We start from the raw sequence: 19,644 nt of genomic DNA, 5'->3' as shown, positions 1-19,644 counted from the left end.
TGTGGGAGTTTAAGTGGTTGGAATTCAGAGTAGGGGTAATAATGAGAACGGACAGGTAAGTGGGAACCAGATCACAGAGGGTGCTTAAGCCATGAGAAGAGGGTCTGAACTCTCAGCTGATGGAGATGGGGTGCCCATTGAGGGGCTGTAACCAGTGGGGCAGTGTCATTTGTCTTTGAAGAGGGAAAAATCACTCTTGCAGCAGCTTGCAGGATGGACTGGATGGGGGGCAAAACCGGAGACCGGGAGAAAAGTTAGGAGATTGCTGCAGTAACAAAGAAAACTAGCCTGATGGCATCAGGGATGGAGAGAAGTGGCAGACACTTCAAGATACTAATAGAATCAGCAGATAACAGGATGGATTATGGGGTAGAGAAAACAGGTAGCGGACTAGGCCGAAACCTAGTTTTGTTCTTGAAAAACTAAGATAAGGAAATATAGGAAGAGGAGAGAGATGCACTTCAGGGCACTGAGGTAGAAAAGGGAGAATAGATGTTCCAATGCTTATACTTAGTATGTGAGCAGATATAGTGAATTCTAGCAAGATCTATTCAGAATTGTCAGGGCATAATCCAGCCCTTGGACTGGGATGTAACTGGATGTGGACAGTGGGAATCACATAGGCCAGATGTCAGCAGCCCTGGGGGAGGGATTCCTGGCTCCTGCTGCCTGATACCTGAAATTCTTTAATGGGGTCAAGCCTTATCCATCTTGACAATAAGGCAGCGTGTCATATTGAGAGGCAGAGGCCTTGGTACTATCACTTACTAGCTCTATGACCCCGGGAAGAAACTTTAACCTCTTTAAGTCTTAGTTTCCTCATGTTTAGAATGCAATATTCACATCTGCTTCATGGGGTGGGAAAAAGTTTGTGAAAATTAAAATTAGATGGCATATATGGATACTTACAGAGTCACACAGAGATTGAATGGTAGCTTTTTCTTGTTTTTGTATTGTCAAGGTATCGAATACTAATATAATTAGGATATTCCTACCCTGACTGCTCCATTTAATATTTGCAAACTGCCCTTCACTCCCTATACTTCTGATCCCCCTTATCCAGCTCAACTTTATTATTTTTCCACAGCCTTTAACACCTAACAAATTATTATGTAAATTATTTATTATAAGTATTGTCTCTTATCTCTCTTCCCCACTAGGAAGGGATCTTCCCACAAAGGCAGGCTTCTTGCCTTTTTTATTCATTGATCCAGGTACCTAGAGCATTGCCTGTCCCTGGTATATAAGAGGATCAGTGAATATTGGTTGAATGAATGACTGGTTCTTGGACCCCTTGAGAATCCAATAAAAGCCTGAACTGCTCATGCTGGTGTGGAGAGTGTAGATCATATTCAAACAACATTTTGCCTAACATTGCAGAGCCTCTGAATCCCACAATTGAGAATCCAAGGTAGAAAGGCCTGCACTAATAGAAATTTTGATGTTTTTCTCAGGTAATTTCCCAAATGGAGGTACAGACAAGTATTTATCTGACACAATTCAGCCTTTGAGAAGGCACTTGAAGTAGAATTCCCAGGCATCTGGATGCTTTTCTGTTTGTATTTGAGAAATGAAAATCTCAAAGACTTTCAGATTAGTGTATGGTTGCAAAACTTGGAAAGCAGTACAGTTAAATCAATTATGACTGCTTAGTCCTTGTATTAGGCTCTATGGACCAAAAGGTATTGATTTTTATATAGAACATCAACCCCAAATTAACTAGAGGTAAATTTAAATGTCAATGGACAGTTTTTAAAAATGAAGCATGGTGCATTAACCTGTCCTTATCTGATTAGACTCATCTTTTAAACACTATTTATGATTGTATGAATCAATAACCAAATATGAATTACTATCACTAGTATAATCACATCATAAAAAGCTGTTTCTGTTCTAACCTTGGTTACAGATAAATGAAAGCCCTTAGATTCACTAGGTCTGTTTTCAGAAGGGAAGACTCAAGGTAATTGGATTCAGAAGCATTAGTAGAGGCATAGTTGAGTGCCCTTAATGTCATTTGAATAATGGGACTGTTGCAAATCTCTCCCCCTTTCAGATTCCCCTCGACGACTCTGGTGGTATCACTGGATTTGCTGGCTTCTCAGCGTAGTTGGAATCTTCTGTATTCTCTTAGCGCATGACCACTACACTGTGGACGTGGTGGTGGCATATTACATCACCACGAGACTCTTCTGGTGGTATCACACTATGGCCAATCAGCAAGTGAGTTTCTCCGCTTTTGATTTTAGCTTCTATTGCTTCTGGCTTGGTGTTGCTGGCTTGGGCAGGGTTCAAAGAACCCACGGATGTCTTAAGTTTCTCTTTCTTAAGAGGTAATCAACTAAGATTGTATTGTGTTTTGTGACACTGATTCTCTTCAGAATTAAGAATAAAAAGTTCATTAATGGTGTAAGGAATTCCTTCTAGAATAAGTAGCACACTTTCATTATCCATGAAAAATGAAAAATATTTTCTAAGCTTGTGTCCCTCCTTGCTTGATTCACTTTCCTACCCTCTTCTCCCTATCCTGGGCACATCACAAGCTTAATACTTAACATTTAATTAAGTGTTAATATTTTTAGCATAGAAGAGGAATACCTAAAAAGCTAACTGAGGTATTTATTTATAGGCAAGAGATGAGTGAGCCATAAGTTCTCCTTGCCCTCCCAGAATTGGCGTTGTTTTTCTACTGAGATGTGGCTCAGTTTGTAGATGAGTGTGGAGTGTAGAATGGTGGTGACAGAGAGAAGCTGGGATATGTGGGTGGACACGTAGGGTAGATATGGGATCCTTTGGGAATTTTAGCATGGCAAGTATTTGAACTTAAAGTAAAAGATTGTAAGAAATGTGTTTATGTTTCTTTGTTATCCTAGGTGCTAAAGGAAGCTTCCCAGATGAACCTCCTGGCCAGGGTGTGGTGGTACAGGCCATTTCAGTACTTTGAAAAGAATGTCCAAGGAATTGTACCTCGATCTTACCATTGGCCTTTCCCCTGGCCAGTAGTCCACCTCAGTAGGCAAGTTAAATACAGCCGGCTGGTGAATGACACATAACAGCTGTACAATGTGGGGAAAAGACAAATTGTCCGAAGTGCTAAGAACTCCATGAGAGAAGATGCCATAAAATAAACACCTCCCTATTCCTATTATCTTTCAATGGTTACCTTGACTTAACCTATTGAGTTACCTGGTCAGCACTGTGATCTTTTTTTCTCTCCAAAGGACCTGCGTTGGACAACAATAAAGAAAAATTTAACCTATCATGCACTGTACACATTTCCTGTTCATAAGTTTGGGATTTACATAACCCGCAACCACCATGTTCCTTTGTATATGATGCAACAGCATAAATGTAAGCTTTTATATCATAAGTTCTGGTCTTTCCAGTCACATCTGGAAATAAAGCGTATTATTTTCTTGGGAAAACATACTTTTCATATCTCTTGCCCCAAAGATTGGGCTGTAAGCCATTTTCTAGCAAATGTCTCTATGAAGGTTTCTAAGCACCTGAATGGGGTTTGATTCTGAAATCTTTCTACCTGTTGCACCGATATTCAAATAAAAATGATAGACACAGAAAGGTTTGGTAACTTTGGGTTTTGTAAAATCAGCAAAGACAGTGTTTCAAAAAGTGCAAAAAAAAAGATTCTGTTATAAAGTGATTTTCTAAGTATTTCCTAACTTTATTTTTCAAAATGATGTTATGAAAACCAAATTTAAAGATTTTTAACATGTCAGAGAGAAGAGAGTTAAAATTTAAAAATGCATCTTGGGAGAGAAATTTGTCTATGTTTCTAGTGCCTTTCTTGTCTTGATTGTATGGTCAGTAGGCAATCTTAAATGTTTTTATTTAAAATAAAGTATTCCATGAAAATATAAATATATGTATACACTACTAAATTTTGCATTTATAGCTAAATTGAATCAGAAGACTGCTTATGGTTTTAAAATTGCAATGACTTAAATAATGAGGTTGTTAATTAGAGTCAGAGCCTGTTCACATATTGTGATCAGGTAGCAATGACATGTACCACTTAAATTATTTTATCGTCTATTTGGTAGTTCGATTTTAACTACTCAATGAAAACAGCCATGAATATCTTTTCTTAAAGAGAGTTTTGAAAATGATCACTTACCTAAAACTTGAAAGCTATGAATTAGTTATCCATACTCTCATGACAATTTTGTTGGTGAACAACAAAAAAGAGATCTATTTCTTTAAAAGATATTTGTGCAGAAACTGCATGTAACTCTTAAGTTTTACTCCTAACATACGTATGTTTGGGGAAGTATTCTATTCTATACTTGCCAATGTGGAGAACAAAATAGTTTTTTAAGAATGAAGAAGTATATATATCCATTCTGTATTTTACGTGCAGCAGAATTATCTTCCGTAGGATTTTTTTGTGTATTCACAAGGTGATATTTGTATTGTAAAACAATAATGGTGAAGGAAATAAAAAGGCTTTTAAAATTTTGTTTGTTTTAAATCTTTGTAAAGTTATTATTCCAGAGAGTATACTGGTATCTTACAGCTTACCTAGATCATAAATTAATCAAGATGCACTTTTTAATAAAAACTGATACTTAAAATAAATGGCTGTTATTTCTACTGTGTTCACATTCTCCATAGAAGTCATAAATGAAGTCATTAAAGCAAGATAGAAAATCAGTTTCAGAATTTCTTCATGGAGTGTTTTTGCTTGACATGGGACTTTTAATAATTATCTGGATTTGTTTTTCTTGGGATTCCTTAAAATATATTCTAATCTTCAGTAAATTCTATGCAGTTTTTTAATATGTAAAAAGAGCCACATATAATTTAAATTCAAACTTTACAACAATGTTTACTAACATTTTGCATTCTCTAATTTTCAGCCAAGTTGGTTTTTTTTCTTCCTATACCTGGCAGTAATATAGCTTCTCCAGTGTAGATGGAAAGGAAACGTAAATCCAAAGTGAGAAATAGAGTAATAGTACTATGATAACCAGTGGTAATGGAAAAGAACTATTCACAAAGAAAAAATGGTTATTATTATTTCTGATGTGGTGACTAAAGGAAAATGTCAACAGTGGAGATGTCTCTTTGATAAAGGATGTGTCAAGGAGGCTAGAAATATAAAACCAGAGGCCAGGTGTGGTGGCTCACGCCTGTAATTCCGGCACTTTGGGAAGCCGAGGTGGGCTGATCACTTGAACCCAGGAGATTAAGACCAGCCTGATCAATATGAAACCCTGTTTCTACAAAAAATACAAAAATTAACCCACCCAGCATGGTGATGCACACCTGTGGTCCCAGCCTCTTAGGAGACACGTGGGAGGATCGCTTGAGCCGGGGAGGCAGAGGCTTCAGTGAGCCATGACCATGCCACTGTACTCCAGCCCCAGCAGAAGAGTGAAACTCCATCTCTGGGGAAAAAAAAAAAAGGGAAATTAAAACCAGTAAAACTTCCTGTGTGGGGCTTTAAACTTGTGTATCAGACAGGGGAAATGTGGTGGCCTCTTTAGGCAAATAGAGCCAAACCCTTGGATAGGTCTTTATTTAACTGTTACAGCCTTTCACTAACTTTGACTATTGACTGCTGCCATATGGAAGGGAAAGTAAATTGAGTAAGTGGAAATGATATATTGGCACTTACTAAAAATAGGATCTTTTTTTCTAAAAAACTAGAAATAATTATATAAAAATTTATTATGAGTTTACATGCCACATATGTATCACAAAATCCACTGCTGATTGTTCTTCATGGCTGACTACACTGATTCTTGAATTGACATATCTTCTGGGTCTCTAGTGTGCAAATCCCAGGAAGGACAAGGAGAAAGCTCATTATATTCTAGAGAATCGTAGTATACTTGGTAAGGATTGCCTGTATAAGGACATGTGCTTTCTCAATGTCTTTTTTTTTTTTTTTTTTTTGGCTCACTTAACAAGTTAGACATTTTATATGTATTAGTTAACCCTCACACAACCACAAAGTGTAATTATCGTTCCCATTTTACAGATAGACCAAAGTGACTCAGATATATTAAATAACCTGCCCAAGGGCATGCAACTGGTAACTGGTAAAAATCCTATTGGAACCCAAGTATCCACCCTCCCCGACCAATACTGTGAGCTTTCATAAACTCTTCAGTAAGAGTCTGCAGTGAGAGAAACCTATGCCTATGGTGGTAAAGCATACTCTTACTGTGGACTGAGGAGCAAGAAGTTTACACCATAAGGTGTGAGAGGAAAATTTGACTGATTTCTTAATTGCTATATGTTTTATTTGTATCCCAAGCACAAGCCAAATTTTGATCAATTTGATAAATCTCATAATAAATACCTCATACAATGGAAATCCATGCCAACCTTAATTTGACCACCAATATACAAAAAGTCAACTAGATTTCTGAATTTATTAGGAAACAATATGCTGTTTGGATCACTAGATATTGACATCCTTTATTTTTTTTTCTCCCTGGGATCAAGAAACAATTTGAACAAGTCAAAACTGTTGACTTGGTATTCTACTTATCAGCACCTTAAAATACTTATCCACTTCCTAGTTTACAGTGCAAGTCAGAAGGAAATGAAATGAACTTTCACATTTAAGGTGATAGTTGATATAACTGAATGAATATCTACCATGTTTGTAACTCTTTTCTGTTTGTTGCATTTGTCCTCTCTTCATCCCTTCCTTTTTCTGTCTTCCTTTAGTTTTGAACAATTTATGATTCTATTTTATCTCTTAGCATGCCAGTTATTCTCTTTACGAATGTTTAAATGGTTGCCCTAGAGTTTACAGTATAAACTTTTTTCCAAATACAAGCCTGCCTTCAAATGTAGTGTAGACATTTTATAACAACACATTCCCAATTTCTCATTTCTGCCCTTAGAACATTCCTGTCATTCATTTCACTCATCCATGTGGTATAATCATTCAATACACTATGACATTTATTACTTTGAACAAGCAATTACCCTACAGATCAATTAAGAACAATTAAAAATTTTGTTCACCTTCACTTATTTATTCTCTGATGCTCTTCTTATGTAGTTCAATCTTCTAACTGACATAATTTTCATTTTGCCTGAAGAACTTCCCGTTTCTTACAGGGCAGGTTGGCTGGCTTTTTTTCTTTCAACACTTTAAATATTTCACTCCACTTTCTTCTGGCTTACCTAGTTTCTCACAAGAAGTCTGCCATAATTTTATTCTTTTCTTCTATAGGTAATATGCTTTTTCCTCTGGCTTCTTTCAAAAATTTATCTTTATCTTTGCCTTTCTACAGATTTAAGATGAAATGCGGAGGTGTAGACTTTTTTGGGGAGAAGGGTATTTATTTTTGACTTTTGATGTTCTCTGAGCTTCCTGGGTCTGTGGTTTGGTGTCTGTCATTAATTTTGAAAAGTTGTCAGCCGTTATTACTTCTTTCTTCTCTGTTTTCCCTTTCTTTTGTTTTTGATACTCCCATGATGATAAGTTACACATTTTGAAATTGTCCCACCGTTCTTGGATGTTTGCCTCCCCCTTTTTTCAGTCTGATAGGTTTCTATTGACGCATCTTCAAGTTCACTGATACTACTCTCCTTGGCCATCTTTGTTCTAATGATGAGCCTATCAAAGGCATTATTCATTTCTGTTACAATGTTGACTATTTCTAGCAGTTTCTTTTTGTTCTTAGCTCCAGATTCTTCTGCTATATTTTTGGCCTTCCCTTTTGACTTGGGCTTTGCTAAATAGTCCTCCTCAGAGAGGGTCTGTGTCTGTGTCTTGTATCTGTTTTAACTGTAATCCACTATTTTTCTTTTTGGAGCTCTATTGGTGTGGTGGTTAGATGTTGGATAGGGGGAGAGTTTAACCACCTGATTGAATCTCAGTTTTTCAGGACTTTTTTTGTTGATACATAATATGGGCTACATGTAATGTATTGCTGCATGCATAGAATGAGTAATGATCAAGTCAGGGTATTCAGGATATCTATCCCTTCAAGTATTTATTATTTCTGTGTCTTGGGAACATTTTGAGTCCTCTTTTCTAGCTGTTTTGAAATATACATTATTGTTAACCATAATCACCCTATAAACATTAGAATTTATTCCTTCTATCTAACTGTATCTTTGTACCCATTAACCAAACGGTCTTCACCCCACTTACCCTTCCCTGCCTCTGGTATCCATTTTTCTCTCTATCTTCAAAAGAGCAACTCCTTTAGCTCCCACTAATGAGTGAGAACATGCAATATTTGTATTTTGGTGTCTGACTTATTTAACATAATGATCTCCAGTTCCATCCATTGCAGCAAATGACATCATTTCATTCCTTTCTGTAGCCAAATAGTATTCCAGTGTGTATATATACCATATCTTCTTTATACATTTGTCCATTTATGAATACTGAGGCTGACTCTATGTTGTTGCTATTGTGAATAGTGCTCCAATAAACACATAAGTGCAGGTATATTTTTCATATACTGATTTCTTTTCCTTTGGATAAATACCCAGTAGTGGGATTGGTGGATCATATGGTATTTTTTTTTTTTTTTTTTTGGTCTTTTTCAGTAATAGTCATTCTAACTGTGGTAAGATGATTAGCGATGTTGAGCATTTTTTCATATACCTGTTGGCCATTGTATGTCTTCTCCTTTGAGAAATCTCAATTCCTGTCCTTTGCCCACCCCGCTTTTTTTATTTTATATACTTTAAGTTCTAGGGTACATGTGCAAAATGTGCAGGTTTGTTACATATGTATACATGTGCCATGTTGGTGTGCTGTACCCATTAACTCGTCATTTACATTAGGTATATCTCCTAATGCTATCCTTCCTCCCTGCCCCCTCCCCACAATAGGCCCCGGTGTGTGATGTTCCCCTTCCTGTGTCCAAGTGATCTCATTGATTTTTTTTTTTTTTTTTTTACTGTTCAGTTGTCTGCATTCCCTGTATATTCTGAATGTTAGTCTCTTGTTGGATGAATAGTTCCCAAATATTTTTCTCCCATTTAGGAGGTGGAGTCTTCACTCTGTTGATTGTTTCCTTTGCTATGCAGAGCCTTTTAGTTTGATATAGTCCCATTTGTCTATTTTTGGTTTTGTTACTTGAGCTTTTGAGGTCTTAGCTATAAAATTTTATGTTTAAGTCTTTAATCCATCTTGAGTTTGTTTTTGTATACGATTAAAGATACAGGTCCAGTTCCATTCTTCTACATATGGATATCTGATTTTCCCAGCACCATTTACTGAAGAAGGTGTCCCTTCCCCACTGCATGTTTTTCACACATTTGTAGAAAATTAGCTGTCTCTAAATATGTGGATTTATTTCTAGATTCTCTATTTCATTACATTGGTCTATGTGTTGTTATATCCATATCATGATGTCTTGGTTACTATATCCTTGTAATGTATACTGAAATCAGATAATATAATGCCTTCAGTTTTGTTCTTTTTGCTCAGAATTGCTTTGGCTATTCAGGCTCTATTTTGGTTTCATATGAATTTTAGGATTGTTTTTTCTATTACTGTGAAAAATGACATTGGTATTTTGATAGAGATTACATTGAATCTGCAAATCGCTTTGAGTTAATATCATTTTAATGGTATTAATTCTTCTGATCCATGAGCATGGGATGTCTTTTTGTATTTTTGTATTGGATCTTACATCAGAGGTTTGTAGTTTTTCTTGTAGAGATATTTTACCTCCTTAGATAAATTTATTCCTAGGTATTTCATTTACTTTTTAAGCTATTGTAAATGGAATTGCCTTCTTGATTTCTTTCTCAACTAGTTCATTATTGGTATGAACTAGTTGTTATTGACTTTTGTATGTTGATTTTGTATCCTGTAAGTACTGAATTTGTCAGATTTAAGAGTTTGTTGTCTTTAGGTTATTCTAGATATAAGACCATATCATCAGAAAAGAGGGACAAATTGACTTCCTCTTTTCCAATTTGAATGCCTTTTATTTCTTTTGCCTGATTGCTGGGACTCTCAATACCATGTTGAATAAGAGTGAAGAAAATGGGCATCCTTGTCTTGTTCCAGTTCTTAGAGGAAAGACTTTTGCCCATTCAGTATGATGTTAGCTGTGGATTTGTCATATATGGCCTTTATTATGTTGAGGTGTGTTCATTCTATGCTTGGTGTTTAGAATTTGTATGATTAAGGGATGTTGAATTGTATCAAACATTGTTTCTACATCTATTGAGATGATCATATGGTTTTTGTTTTTCCTTTTGTCACTGTGATGTATCCTGTTTATTGATTTGCATATGTTGGACCATCTTTGCATCCATGAAATAAATCCCACTTGATCATGGTGTGTTATCTTTTTGATATACTATTGGATTCAGTTTGCTGATAGTTTGTCGAGGATTTTTGCATCAACGATCATCAGGGATACTGGCCTCTAGTTTTTCTTTTTTTGTTGCATCCTTGTTTGGTTTTAGTATCAGGGTAATGCTGGCCTCATAGAATGAGTTGGGGAGAATTCCCTCCTCTTCAGTTTTTTAGAATAGTTTGAGGATTGTTGTTAATTTTCCTTGGTAAATTTGGTAGAATTCCACAATGAAACTGTTCAGTTCTGGGCCTTTCTTTGTTGGCAGACTTTTTATTACTGATTCAGTCTCATTACTTCTTTTCTGGTCTGTTCAGGTTTTTCATTTTTCAATGATTCAGTCACAATAGGTTGTATGTGCTCAGAAATGTATCCATTTCTTCTAGGTTTTCTAGTTTGTTAGTATGGAGTGGTTCATCATAATCTCTGATGATCTTTTGTATTTCTGTGGTGTCAGTTGTAATGTTTCTTTTTCCATTTCTAATTTTGTTTATTTTGGTCTTTTTCTCTTGGTTAGTTTAGCAACTGGTTTGATTTTGTTTACCTTTTCATAAAACCAACTTTTTGTTTTACTTAATTTTTGCCTTAGTTTTTTTGGGGGGGAAGAATTCTATTTTTCTTAGATCTGCTCTGATCTTCATAATTTATTTCATACTACTAATTTTGGGTTTGGTTTCTTCTTGCTTTAGTAGTTCCTTGAGGTGCATCATTAGACTGTTCATTTTAAATCTTTCTACTTTTTTGCTGTAGGTGTTTATTGCTGTATATTTTTCTGTTAGCACTGCTTTTGCTGTATATCATAAGCTTTGATATGTTGCGTCTCAATTCTTATTTGTTCCAAGAATTTTTAAAAATTTGCTCGTTAATTCCTTCCTTGTCCCAATGGTCACTTAAGAGCATGTTGTTTATTTTCTATGTATTTGTACAATTTTCAAAGTTTGTTTTGTTATTAATTTCTAGTCTTATTTCATTGTGATCTGAAAAGACTCTTGATACGATTTCAATGTTTTAAAATTTGTTGAGACTTGTTTTGTGTCCTACATATGGCCTGTTCTGGGGAGTGTTCCATATGCTGATGAGAAGAATATGTGTTCTATACCTGTTAAATGAAATGTTCTGTAAATATCTTAGGTTCATTTGTTTGAATGTGGTTTAAATCCAAAGTTTCCTTGCTAATTTTCTGTCTAAATGATCTGTCTAATGCTGAGAGTCACGTCCCCAAATATTATTGCATTAGATTCTATTCCTTTAGCTCTAATAATATTTGCTTCATATATCTGAGTACTCTGGTCCTGGGTGCATATGTTTGGAATTGTTATATCCTCTTGCTAAATTGTAAAATATGGTAAATGGTTACAAAGAAGGTCATTATGTAATGATAAAGGGATTGGCCTTTTGGTTTCTATTTGCATGGAATATCTTCTTCCATTCCTTTACTTTTAGTCTATATGTGTCTTTACATTAAAGTGAGTTTCTTGTAGGCAGCATATAGTTGTGTCTTGTTTTTCAAATCATTCAGCCAGTCTATATCTTTTAACTGCAAAGTTTAATCATTTTCATTTGAGGTTGTTATTGATGTGTGAGGGCTTATTCTTGTCATTTTATTCATTAATTTTGGTAGTTTTGTATTTTGTTTGTTTCTTTCTTATTCCTTATCATTGTGGCTTGGTGGTTTTCTGTAGTGGTAATATTTGAGCTTTTTCTCTTCCTCATTTATGTGTTTGCTCTACCAGTGAGTCTTATACTTCTGTGTGTTTTCATGATGGTGGGTATTGTCTTTTTGTTTTCACATGTAGGACTCACTTAAGCATTTCTTGTAGGATCACTCTAGTGAATTACCTCCACTATGTTTGTCTGGGGAAGACTTCATTTATGAAGGATAGCTGTGCTAGGTATAATTTCCTTTGTTGACATTTTTTTTTCTTTCAGCACATGGACTGTTTTCAATCTCTCCTGGACTAGAAGATTTCTGCTGAGAAATCTGCTGTTAATTTGATGGGGATTCCCTTATAAGTGACTAAAGGCTTTTCCTCTTGCTGTTTTTAGAATTCTCTCTTTGACTTTTGACAGTTTTATTATAATGTGCCATGGAGAAGACCTTTTTGAATGATAATATCTGTATAGGGATCTCTGAGTTTCCTGTATATGGCTGTCTAAATCTCTTGCTAGAGTTGGAAAGTTTTCAGCTATTATTTCATTAAGGACGTTATCTAACCCTTTCATTTGTTCTTGACCTTCTGGGACACGAAAATTTGAATCCTTGGTTGCTTTATGGTGTCCCGTATGTCACATAGGCTTTGTTCATTCTTTTTAAATTTTTCTCTTTATTTTTGCCTGACTGGGTTATTTCAAAAGACCTGTCTTTATGTTCTGAAATGTTTTCTCTTTATTTTTGCCTGACTGGGTTATTTCAGAAGACCTGTCTTTATGTCTGAAATGTTTTCTTCTGCTTGATTTAGCCTATTGTTGGAGCTTTCAAATTTTGTATTTCATTCATTGAATTCCTCAGTTCTAGAATGTCTGTTTGGTTATTTTTTATGATATCTATCTCTTTGATAAATTTCTCTTTCATATCCTGAATCCTGAATTGTTTTTCTGATTTCTTTGTTTTACTTTTTGAGTTATTTTGTATCTCACTGAGCTTCTTTAGTATCATTTTGAATTTTTAAATCTTGGATTTTATACTTTTTTTGTTGGAATCTGTTGCTGGAGAATTATTGTGTTCCTCTGGAGGTGTCATATTTCATTGCCTTTTTATGCTTCTTCTATCCTCACATTGGTATCTGTGCATCTGGTGTACCAGTCACTTCTTAAAATTGTTTGCATTTGCCTTTTAGTTGGGAATGACTTTTTCCTGAAGGTGTATCTATGGTATTGGTTGAGCAGGGCACTTTGGCTTTGATTCTGGGTGTGTGCAGTAGTATAATCTCTGTATAATTTATTTGGCTATAAACACCACCAGTAGTGTCTGATTTACTCAGTGGTTTACATTACTGTTAGTGAAGGCTGTAGTAAAGTTTTGCTGGAGACAGGGACAGCAGTTGAGCCTGCACTTAGGCCCCAGTGGTGGCAGCAGCACGCCAAGCATGCCTATCCTTGCGGGGCAGCATATGTTGACCCTGGTGTTAATGGGTCCAGGTGGGCTGATTCTTGGACCTCCACAGGTGGCCATCTCAGGTGCCAGCAGTTGCAGAAGTGGGCCAGGTGCCTGGGCAGCAGGCATGAAATGGGCAATGACAGTAGCAGTAGTGAGACAATCCTCTGACTTCTAAGCAGCCTGCACTGTTGGTGCTGGTGGCTGCAATGGGCTGGGTAGGCCAGTCTCCAGGCCTTTAGGTGGCATTTAGTGGTGCATACCATCTATGGTATTAGCAGCAGATTGAGTGGGCCTATCCTCAAGAGCCTGGAAGGAATGCTTAGATGCCAACAATGGTTGATGGTGCGGGGGAATCCCAGGCCCCTAGATGTTGTGCTTGGGCATGGGGGTGGGTAGATCCAGGCTAAGTGTCCCTGTTCTTAGGCCCCCAGTGGTGTGTGTGGTAACCGGCTATGGTAGGCAGGGACAGGGCAATCAATCACCAGGCTCTTGGAGGAATGCTTAGGTTGGAGTGCCAACAGTTGTGCTGTGGCTCTGCTCCTGGGTTGCTTTCAGTGGCAGCAGAAGAAGCATAAACAGGCAGCTAAGGAGCACACTCTTTGGCCGCAGTTGGCAGCCATATAAACGGAGTAGGCTTTCCTTAGGGCATTTTTGAATGCATGGTGGCCCTGCTACTGGGGGTGGTGGGGTTGCTGCCTATGGCTCATACTTTGGCCCTGGAAGTGCCAGACGGCAGCAGCTCCCTGCTGTGTATATGGGATGTCAGTGGGGCTCCAGGGATGTGAAGATGCAGGGGATGTTGGGCCCCAGGGCATTCTGGTGGAGACTGGGCTCTCAAAATAGTGTTTTGATATAGCTGCTTGGTACTGGGAGTGGGCATGGGACCCGGTGTGAGCTTCCTTTCTGGAGCAATTCCATCAAGAAATCTCCAGGTAGCTCCCTATATTAGTCTCAGGGCCTTGTGGATTGAAGGACTTTCCTGTGGCAAGAATTGCAGGAGTCTGTGGTGGGAATGTGAACTGCTGGGAGTTGCTCAGTTTCTCTTTCACCACAATTGGGAGATTCTTCAGGCCCCCAGGTGAGCATGGTGCCACACTTCCTTCTCCTCCCTTGCCTTCTATGTTTCCTGTCACTTCTCTGTTGAATTCCAGTGTTCTCTCATAGGTGACCTATCCAAAGTATGATTACATATTCACTATTTTGGTTCTTCTTTGTGGGGGAGGCAAATACCAGCTGCCTCTGGTCAGCCATCTTAAAGCCATGCCATGAATCTGTCTTTTAGTGGGTCTGTTTCTCCAGGCTTGACCTTCGTGAGTATGGTAGTAAGCCCACTCCTCTTATCCTCTACTCTACATAAATTCCGTAACTACAGCATTCTTTATCTGCTTCCTTGAAGACTTGACCCCTGCTGACTGTGTTTTCTCCCTAAGTCAGATGGGAAGGCTAGAAAGGGCTAGAGAACAAGTAGCAGCCTCCAGCAATTTGTCAGTTACCATGTAGCTGTTCTTAGTTTATGGCTCTGGTGGCTTCCACTCCATGTAAGCAGATCTTGGCCTTGACTCTGAATGCAACTGTCTCTCCAAATTTTGGAACAGAGGTTGTACCTATGACCTCATTTCTGTGATGGGTCCAGAAAAACTTGTTTTGCAGTTTGCTCAGCTTCTTCCTGTTGTAAGGATGATAGTGGTAATTCCAAAGTTCTTTAAATGTTGAAGCTGAAACCAGAAGACCTTGGTGACACGGTTTGCATGGTCAAATAAATTTGGAAAAAAATAAGCAGTTCTTGGCAGAGTATCCTTAATGACTAGGTACACAAATGTATGTCCTAACGAAGTTGAACTGTAAGGCGTTATCAGTTTGCTTTAATGACTTCCAACTCTCAACACACAAGATGTCCAGAAGAACATGAAAAAAAATAGCAATGAAGTAGAAAATGGAGGGGCTTCATTCAGGTATCTTCTAATTAACATTATATTGGTAAATTTGAGTCCATTCTCTAGGCTTCTTAACTGTAAGACTTGTCAGAGCCATTAATGTGCTAATGTGCATTGTGACTCTCCTGGAGAGGACCCAGGATGCAGCTGTATGCAAGTCCAAGTGTCTAATGGACAGCTATTAATTTACACAAGGCCATTTCAGCTATACTGCTCTCTGAAAATGCATGTTCTTGAAATAACTTTATCAGGGAAAAATCAGTACTTCTCAAGTGAGCAAGTTGAAAATGGAACCCCAATATACCTTATAACAATGATGGGTGCCACGAATATAGGCTGAAGTGTAGTAATGTACGTCAAAAAGTGCAAGTTCCATCCTCTGAGGTAGCTTCCTTTGTGGTGGGGTTCTTAGCTCTGCAAACAGCCAGATATTTGGGGGTGCCTATGGCAATGTTATTTTTATTTTTACTTCAGAGTACATCAGTGTTTTGTGGGCATTTAAATTTCTGGGTGTCAGTTTTGATCTTTCCTTCTGAATTGTAAAAAGACAGAAATGGATCTGCCTTTTAAATTGGCATGGAATATCTCTGGTACAGAGTCAAAATATGTCATCACACTGAGGTGCTGCATTTTTATCGGACACTCAGTTGTAACTCTTATAACCCATATGGAATTTTATAAAGGATAGCTTCCAGTCGCTTCCTCCGAGATATTCTGTACCACCACCACCACCACACCAACCATCCCAAGCAGGCCAGAGCATCAAGTGTGGCTCTTTTTAATAGTCATTGAATAATAATCCATCTTTTAAATGAAACAAACCAACAAAATCTCATTGAAGAGGGTCCATATATTTACTACATACTATATTACATCACATAGGCAGAGATTTTTCTTAGCCTTCATATGAAGTAGAACTGAATTTCTTCTCTGCAACTGATTCTCATGGACATTAAATTTTATACTGATTATGTTGTGTTTTTTGCTTTGGCGTTTGGGAAGCTGAGTCTAATTTATTGTCCATTCTTAACAACTGTACTGAATTTTAGTGTATGTATTTGTGCTCTTGGTATTATCTTTTTTTTTTCTATTTTTCTCTTTTGCCCCAATTTCTTTCTAATAGTCTTTGTTTAATAAAAAATCTTTTGTGGAAATAAGTTGCGGTCAACTCTATACTGATGTATAATTCATGTCTCAGAAGCTGTCAAGCATTTTGATGGATCGGATATTCACTCTCACTAGGCCTCTGTGGATTGTCCCTGTATGAGTGATAAGGGTCTCCATTGTGATGATGGATTGGAACATGGCACTACTTCTTGGCTCTGTGGTACCCCAATTACACCAGGCTTTTCATGGAAGGTTGATTGATAGTGAGAAGTAGAACATTATTTTGTGGTTTGTGGGTTTTCTTTCAAGGTGATAAATTTAAAATCTGGTTAGGGGCTTATTAAAAAAAATCCTTGACATCACATGATGGAGCCCTAAGTATTGACCAGCTCCAAGCATGACACTTTACCAGTAGCCTTTAGCATCCCCTTGTGGTTAACTTTGTAGAGCACTTGTAAATATACCTCTTCATTGGTTTTTGATGGCTACGGATGGTTCTGCTGTTTTTCTTTTGGAGGGTGGAGTGGTTTTAATCTTTGATTTTTGCTTTCCTAATCCTTTTGTTAGTGTGCCTCACAGGCCCTTGGAATTTCACAAATTATCATCAGTTGCATTCTTGGGTAATAAAGGAATAAAAATGGGCTGACAATAAGGAATGCCCAAGATTGAGGCTGACCACAGAACTCTGTGAATTTCAAGACTAATCTTTCATTCAATCACTTATACATTAATCATTCCCTCTTCTTTTCACCTCCCTCCATTTATTCAGCAAATGTTTTTGTGTTAACACTGGGAGCTGGTGTCGAACAAAGTAGACAAGAGTGCCTGCCTTCATAAAAACTTTTAGTCTGGGCTATTTTCAAAGGATAGTAAAGTAAATCTCAATCAATGAGGACTCTACCAAATCAGATTATTTGGATTTTAAGAAAAGAAACTATGAGAAATACAAATAGATGAAATTATTTCCTCATTAAAAGCAGTTTCTCTCAGAAATGCTGTTGGCTTGCTCTTGAACTTTGACACCTTGTATATGTTTATGTATATGTCTTTAGCATTGGATGAAGAGCATTAATATTCAGACATTGAAATCTCTTCTAGTCATCAAGGAAATAATTAAATGCTTCCATCTGCTCTGTTTCCAAAAGTGTAAAATAGGTATTTTAGAAAGACTTTTCTGTCTGAAAAGGTTTGCTGAATAAGCCCTATTTAAATTAGAAATTTTGATTACCCAGAATGTCCCATTAGCCCAAGTTTTTAATTGAGAATTTATGAAACTACCTGAAAGAAACTTCCAGATTAAGCCCAGATGAAAAGGGAGAAGTTAGGAGTCTAATGAGTTAGTGGTTCAATGTCTCTAGTTTCACTGTGAGATTTTTCTGCTTCAATATTGTTCCTTTGCAGTGCCTAGCATAGTGCTCAAAACATGTTCTTAAAGTTGTTGAGTGACTTTTCCTAGGAGAGTCTCGAGAAGCATCCACAGAATTCCTACTTCTACTCCAGACTTCAAAAAAGCCTTCTCCAAAAAGACAAGTTAATAGCCTGGAAGTTGTATTCTGTGTTTGTCTAATGTCTATTAAAACTCAGCCTTAGGCAGAAGCATAAACATAAGAATTTCCACCCTGAGATCTGTGGCCTGGCAATCTCATAATCTAAAAGCATGGGCCTCAAGGAAGGCATGGAGGTGATCCCTGACATAAACCTAAAACCCAGTTTCCCTTCACTATCCATTTTTCTGCATAATTTAGTTCACTTTTTCAATATTTTAGTTTCCTTCCTACTAGAACTCCTTCTTGTTCCATTTTCTCTCGATAGGTAAATCAGTAACCTAGGTGTGTGGGATAATTCTGACTAAGATGGGCAAAGACTATCCAAAATGCCATCTCAGTAGTTTGATGGAAAATTCCTTTTTGGGTAACTTCATGATTATCAAGACTTCTAGTACATTGGGAAATTTTAGACAGAGAGAAAATGAGGTTGTCAGAGATTTATCTCCAGCAGTCCTCGACTCCAGGTATAGGTGGCCCTCATGATTAGAAATAAACCTATAGCAAGAAAAATAGTCTGACAAAATCCCAGTGTTAAAGCAAAGCCCAAACTGCAGAGCTACTCCTGAATACTTTCTCTTTCTCTTGACTATTCTACTTGTCTGAGAGCAGCGTGGATACATCCCAAACTAGTGCCTGATGAAGAATCATCAGGGACATTGGTTAGTAACAAATATGATTTCTTAAAAGGAACCTCAGAACATCAGGAGAAAATGTCAGGCGCCTACAGTCTAAAATGCTTGGCCTATGTTATGGTGCATAATTCTTTGTCAAGTTATGGTGTGCAATATTCTCTATTTAGTCAATTGCTTTTCTTTCATTCTTTTTGATGAGCCTTTTTTTGGCTTGGATGACCCAAGATAGGTTCTGAAGTAACTTGGGTTACCCAAAGCATTTTTCAATGTGAGTATGAAATAGCAGTGATTGTTATTCCTGTAGACAATCCCAGTTTGCATTATTTCTAGCAAGAACTTCAACCAGGATAGTGCATGGATCTTTATTTCACACCTAGAGCTTTGTCCAACTCTTTTCTCATGGGCTTGAGTCAAGTTGCGGTAGTGCTTGGAGAGGTATAATCACTTCCAAGTACCAATGGTCCCCGACTTAACAATAGTTTGACGTACAACTTTTCAACTTTACAGTGATGTGAAAGTGATGCACATTCAACAGAAACCATACTTCAAGTACCCATACAACCATTCTGTTTTTTACTTTCAGTACAGTAGTCAATCCATTACATGAGCTATTCAACACTATATTATAAAATAGGCTTTGGGTTAGATTATTTTGCCCAACTGCAGGCTAAGGTAAGTGTTCTGAGCACATTTAAGGTAGGTTAGGTTAACCTGTGTTTAGGAGGTTAGGCATATTAAATGCATTTTCAACTTGCAATATTTTCAACTTACTATGAGTTTATCAGGACATGACCCCATCACAATCTGAGGGGCATCTGTATAAACCCAGAGTAGTTTCTGAAAGGACACATATCATTCAGAATATTGATAGAGTTATCTAATCTCCTAGAGGCCTCCTGATCCTAGAAGCTGCTCTAGTTTACATCATCACAACTAGAAACCCTTAAAATCAGTGTTATCATTTACCGTCGTGCTGTTTGGGAATGAAATGTACTCTGCAGACCACAGTGG

General features: G+C 37.3%; 1 protein-coding gene across 38 annotated transcripts in view; it reads left to right on the top strand.

The window, feature by feature from the left end:
- The window catches only part of SGMS1 (sphingomyelin synthase 1), a 313,746-nt gene extending 309,150 nt beyond the window's left edge, over window positions 1-4,596 (top strand). For all 38 annotated transcript variants that reach the window (XR_012417915.1, XR_012417916.1, XR_012417913.1 and 35 more), the window contains 2 exons: window positions 2,057-2,223; window positions 2,874-4,596. Coding sequence is in view for 34 of the 38 variants with exons in the window: in XM_065521104.1 (XP_065377176.1) it covers window positions 2,057-2,223; window positions 2,874-3,053 (347 nt within the window). In the remaining 4 variants the exon portion in view is untranslated. The remainder of the gene's footprint in view (window positions 1-2,056; window positions 2,224-2,873) is intronic.
- The last annotated feature ends 15,048 nt before the right edge of the window (window positions 4,597-19,644 follow it).

Source organism: Macaca fascicularis, chromosome 9 (assembly GCF_037993035.2).
Source record: "Macaca fascicularis isolate 582-1 chromosome 9, T2T-MFA8v1.1".
Lineage (NCBI taxonomy): Eukaryota > Metazoa > Chordata > Mammalia > Primates > Cercopithecidae > Macaca > Macaca fascicularis.
The sequence above is the reverse complement of the archived record's forward strand: the minus strand, read 5'-3'. Positions and strand labels throughout refer to the sequence as shown.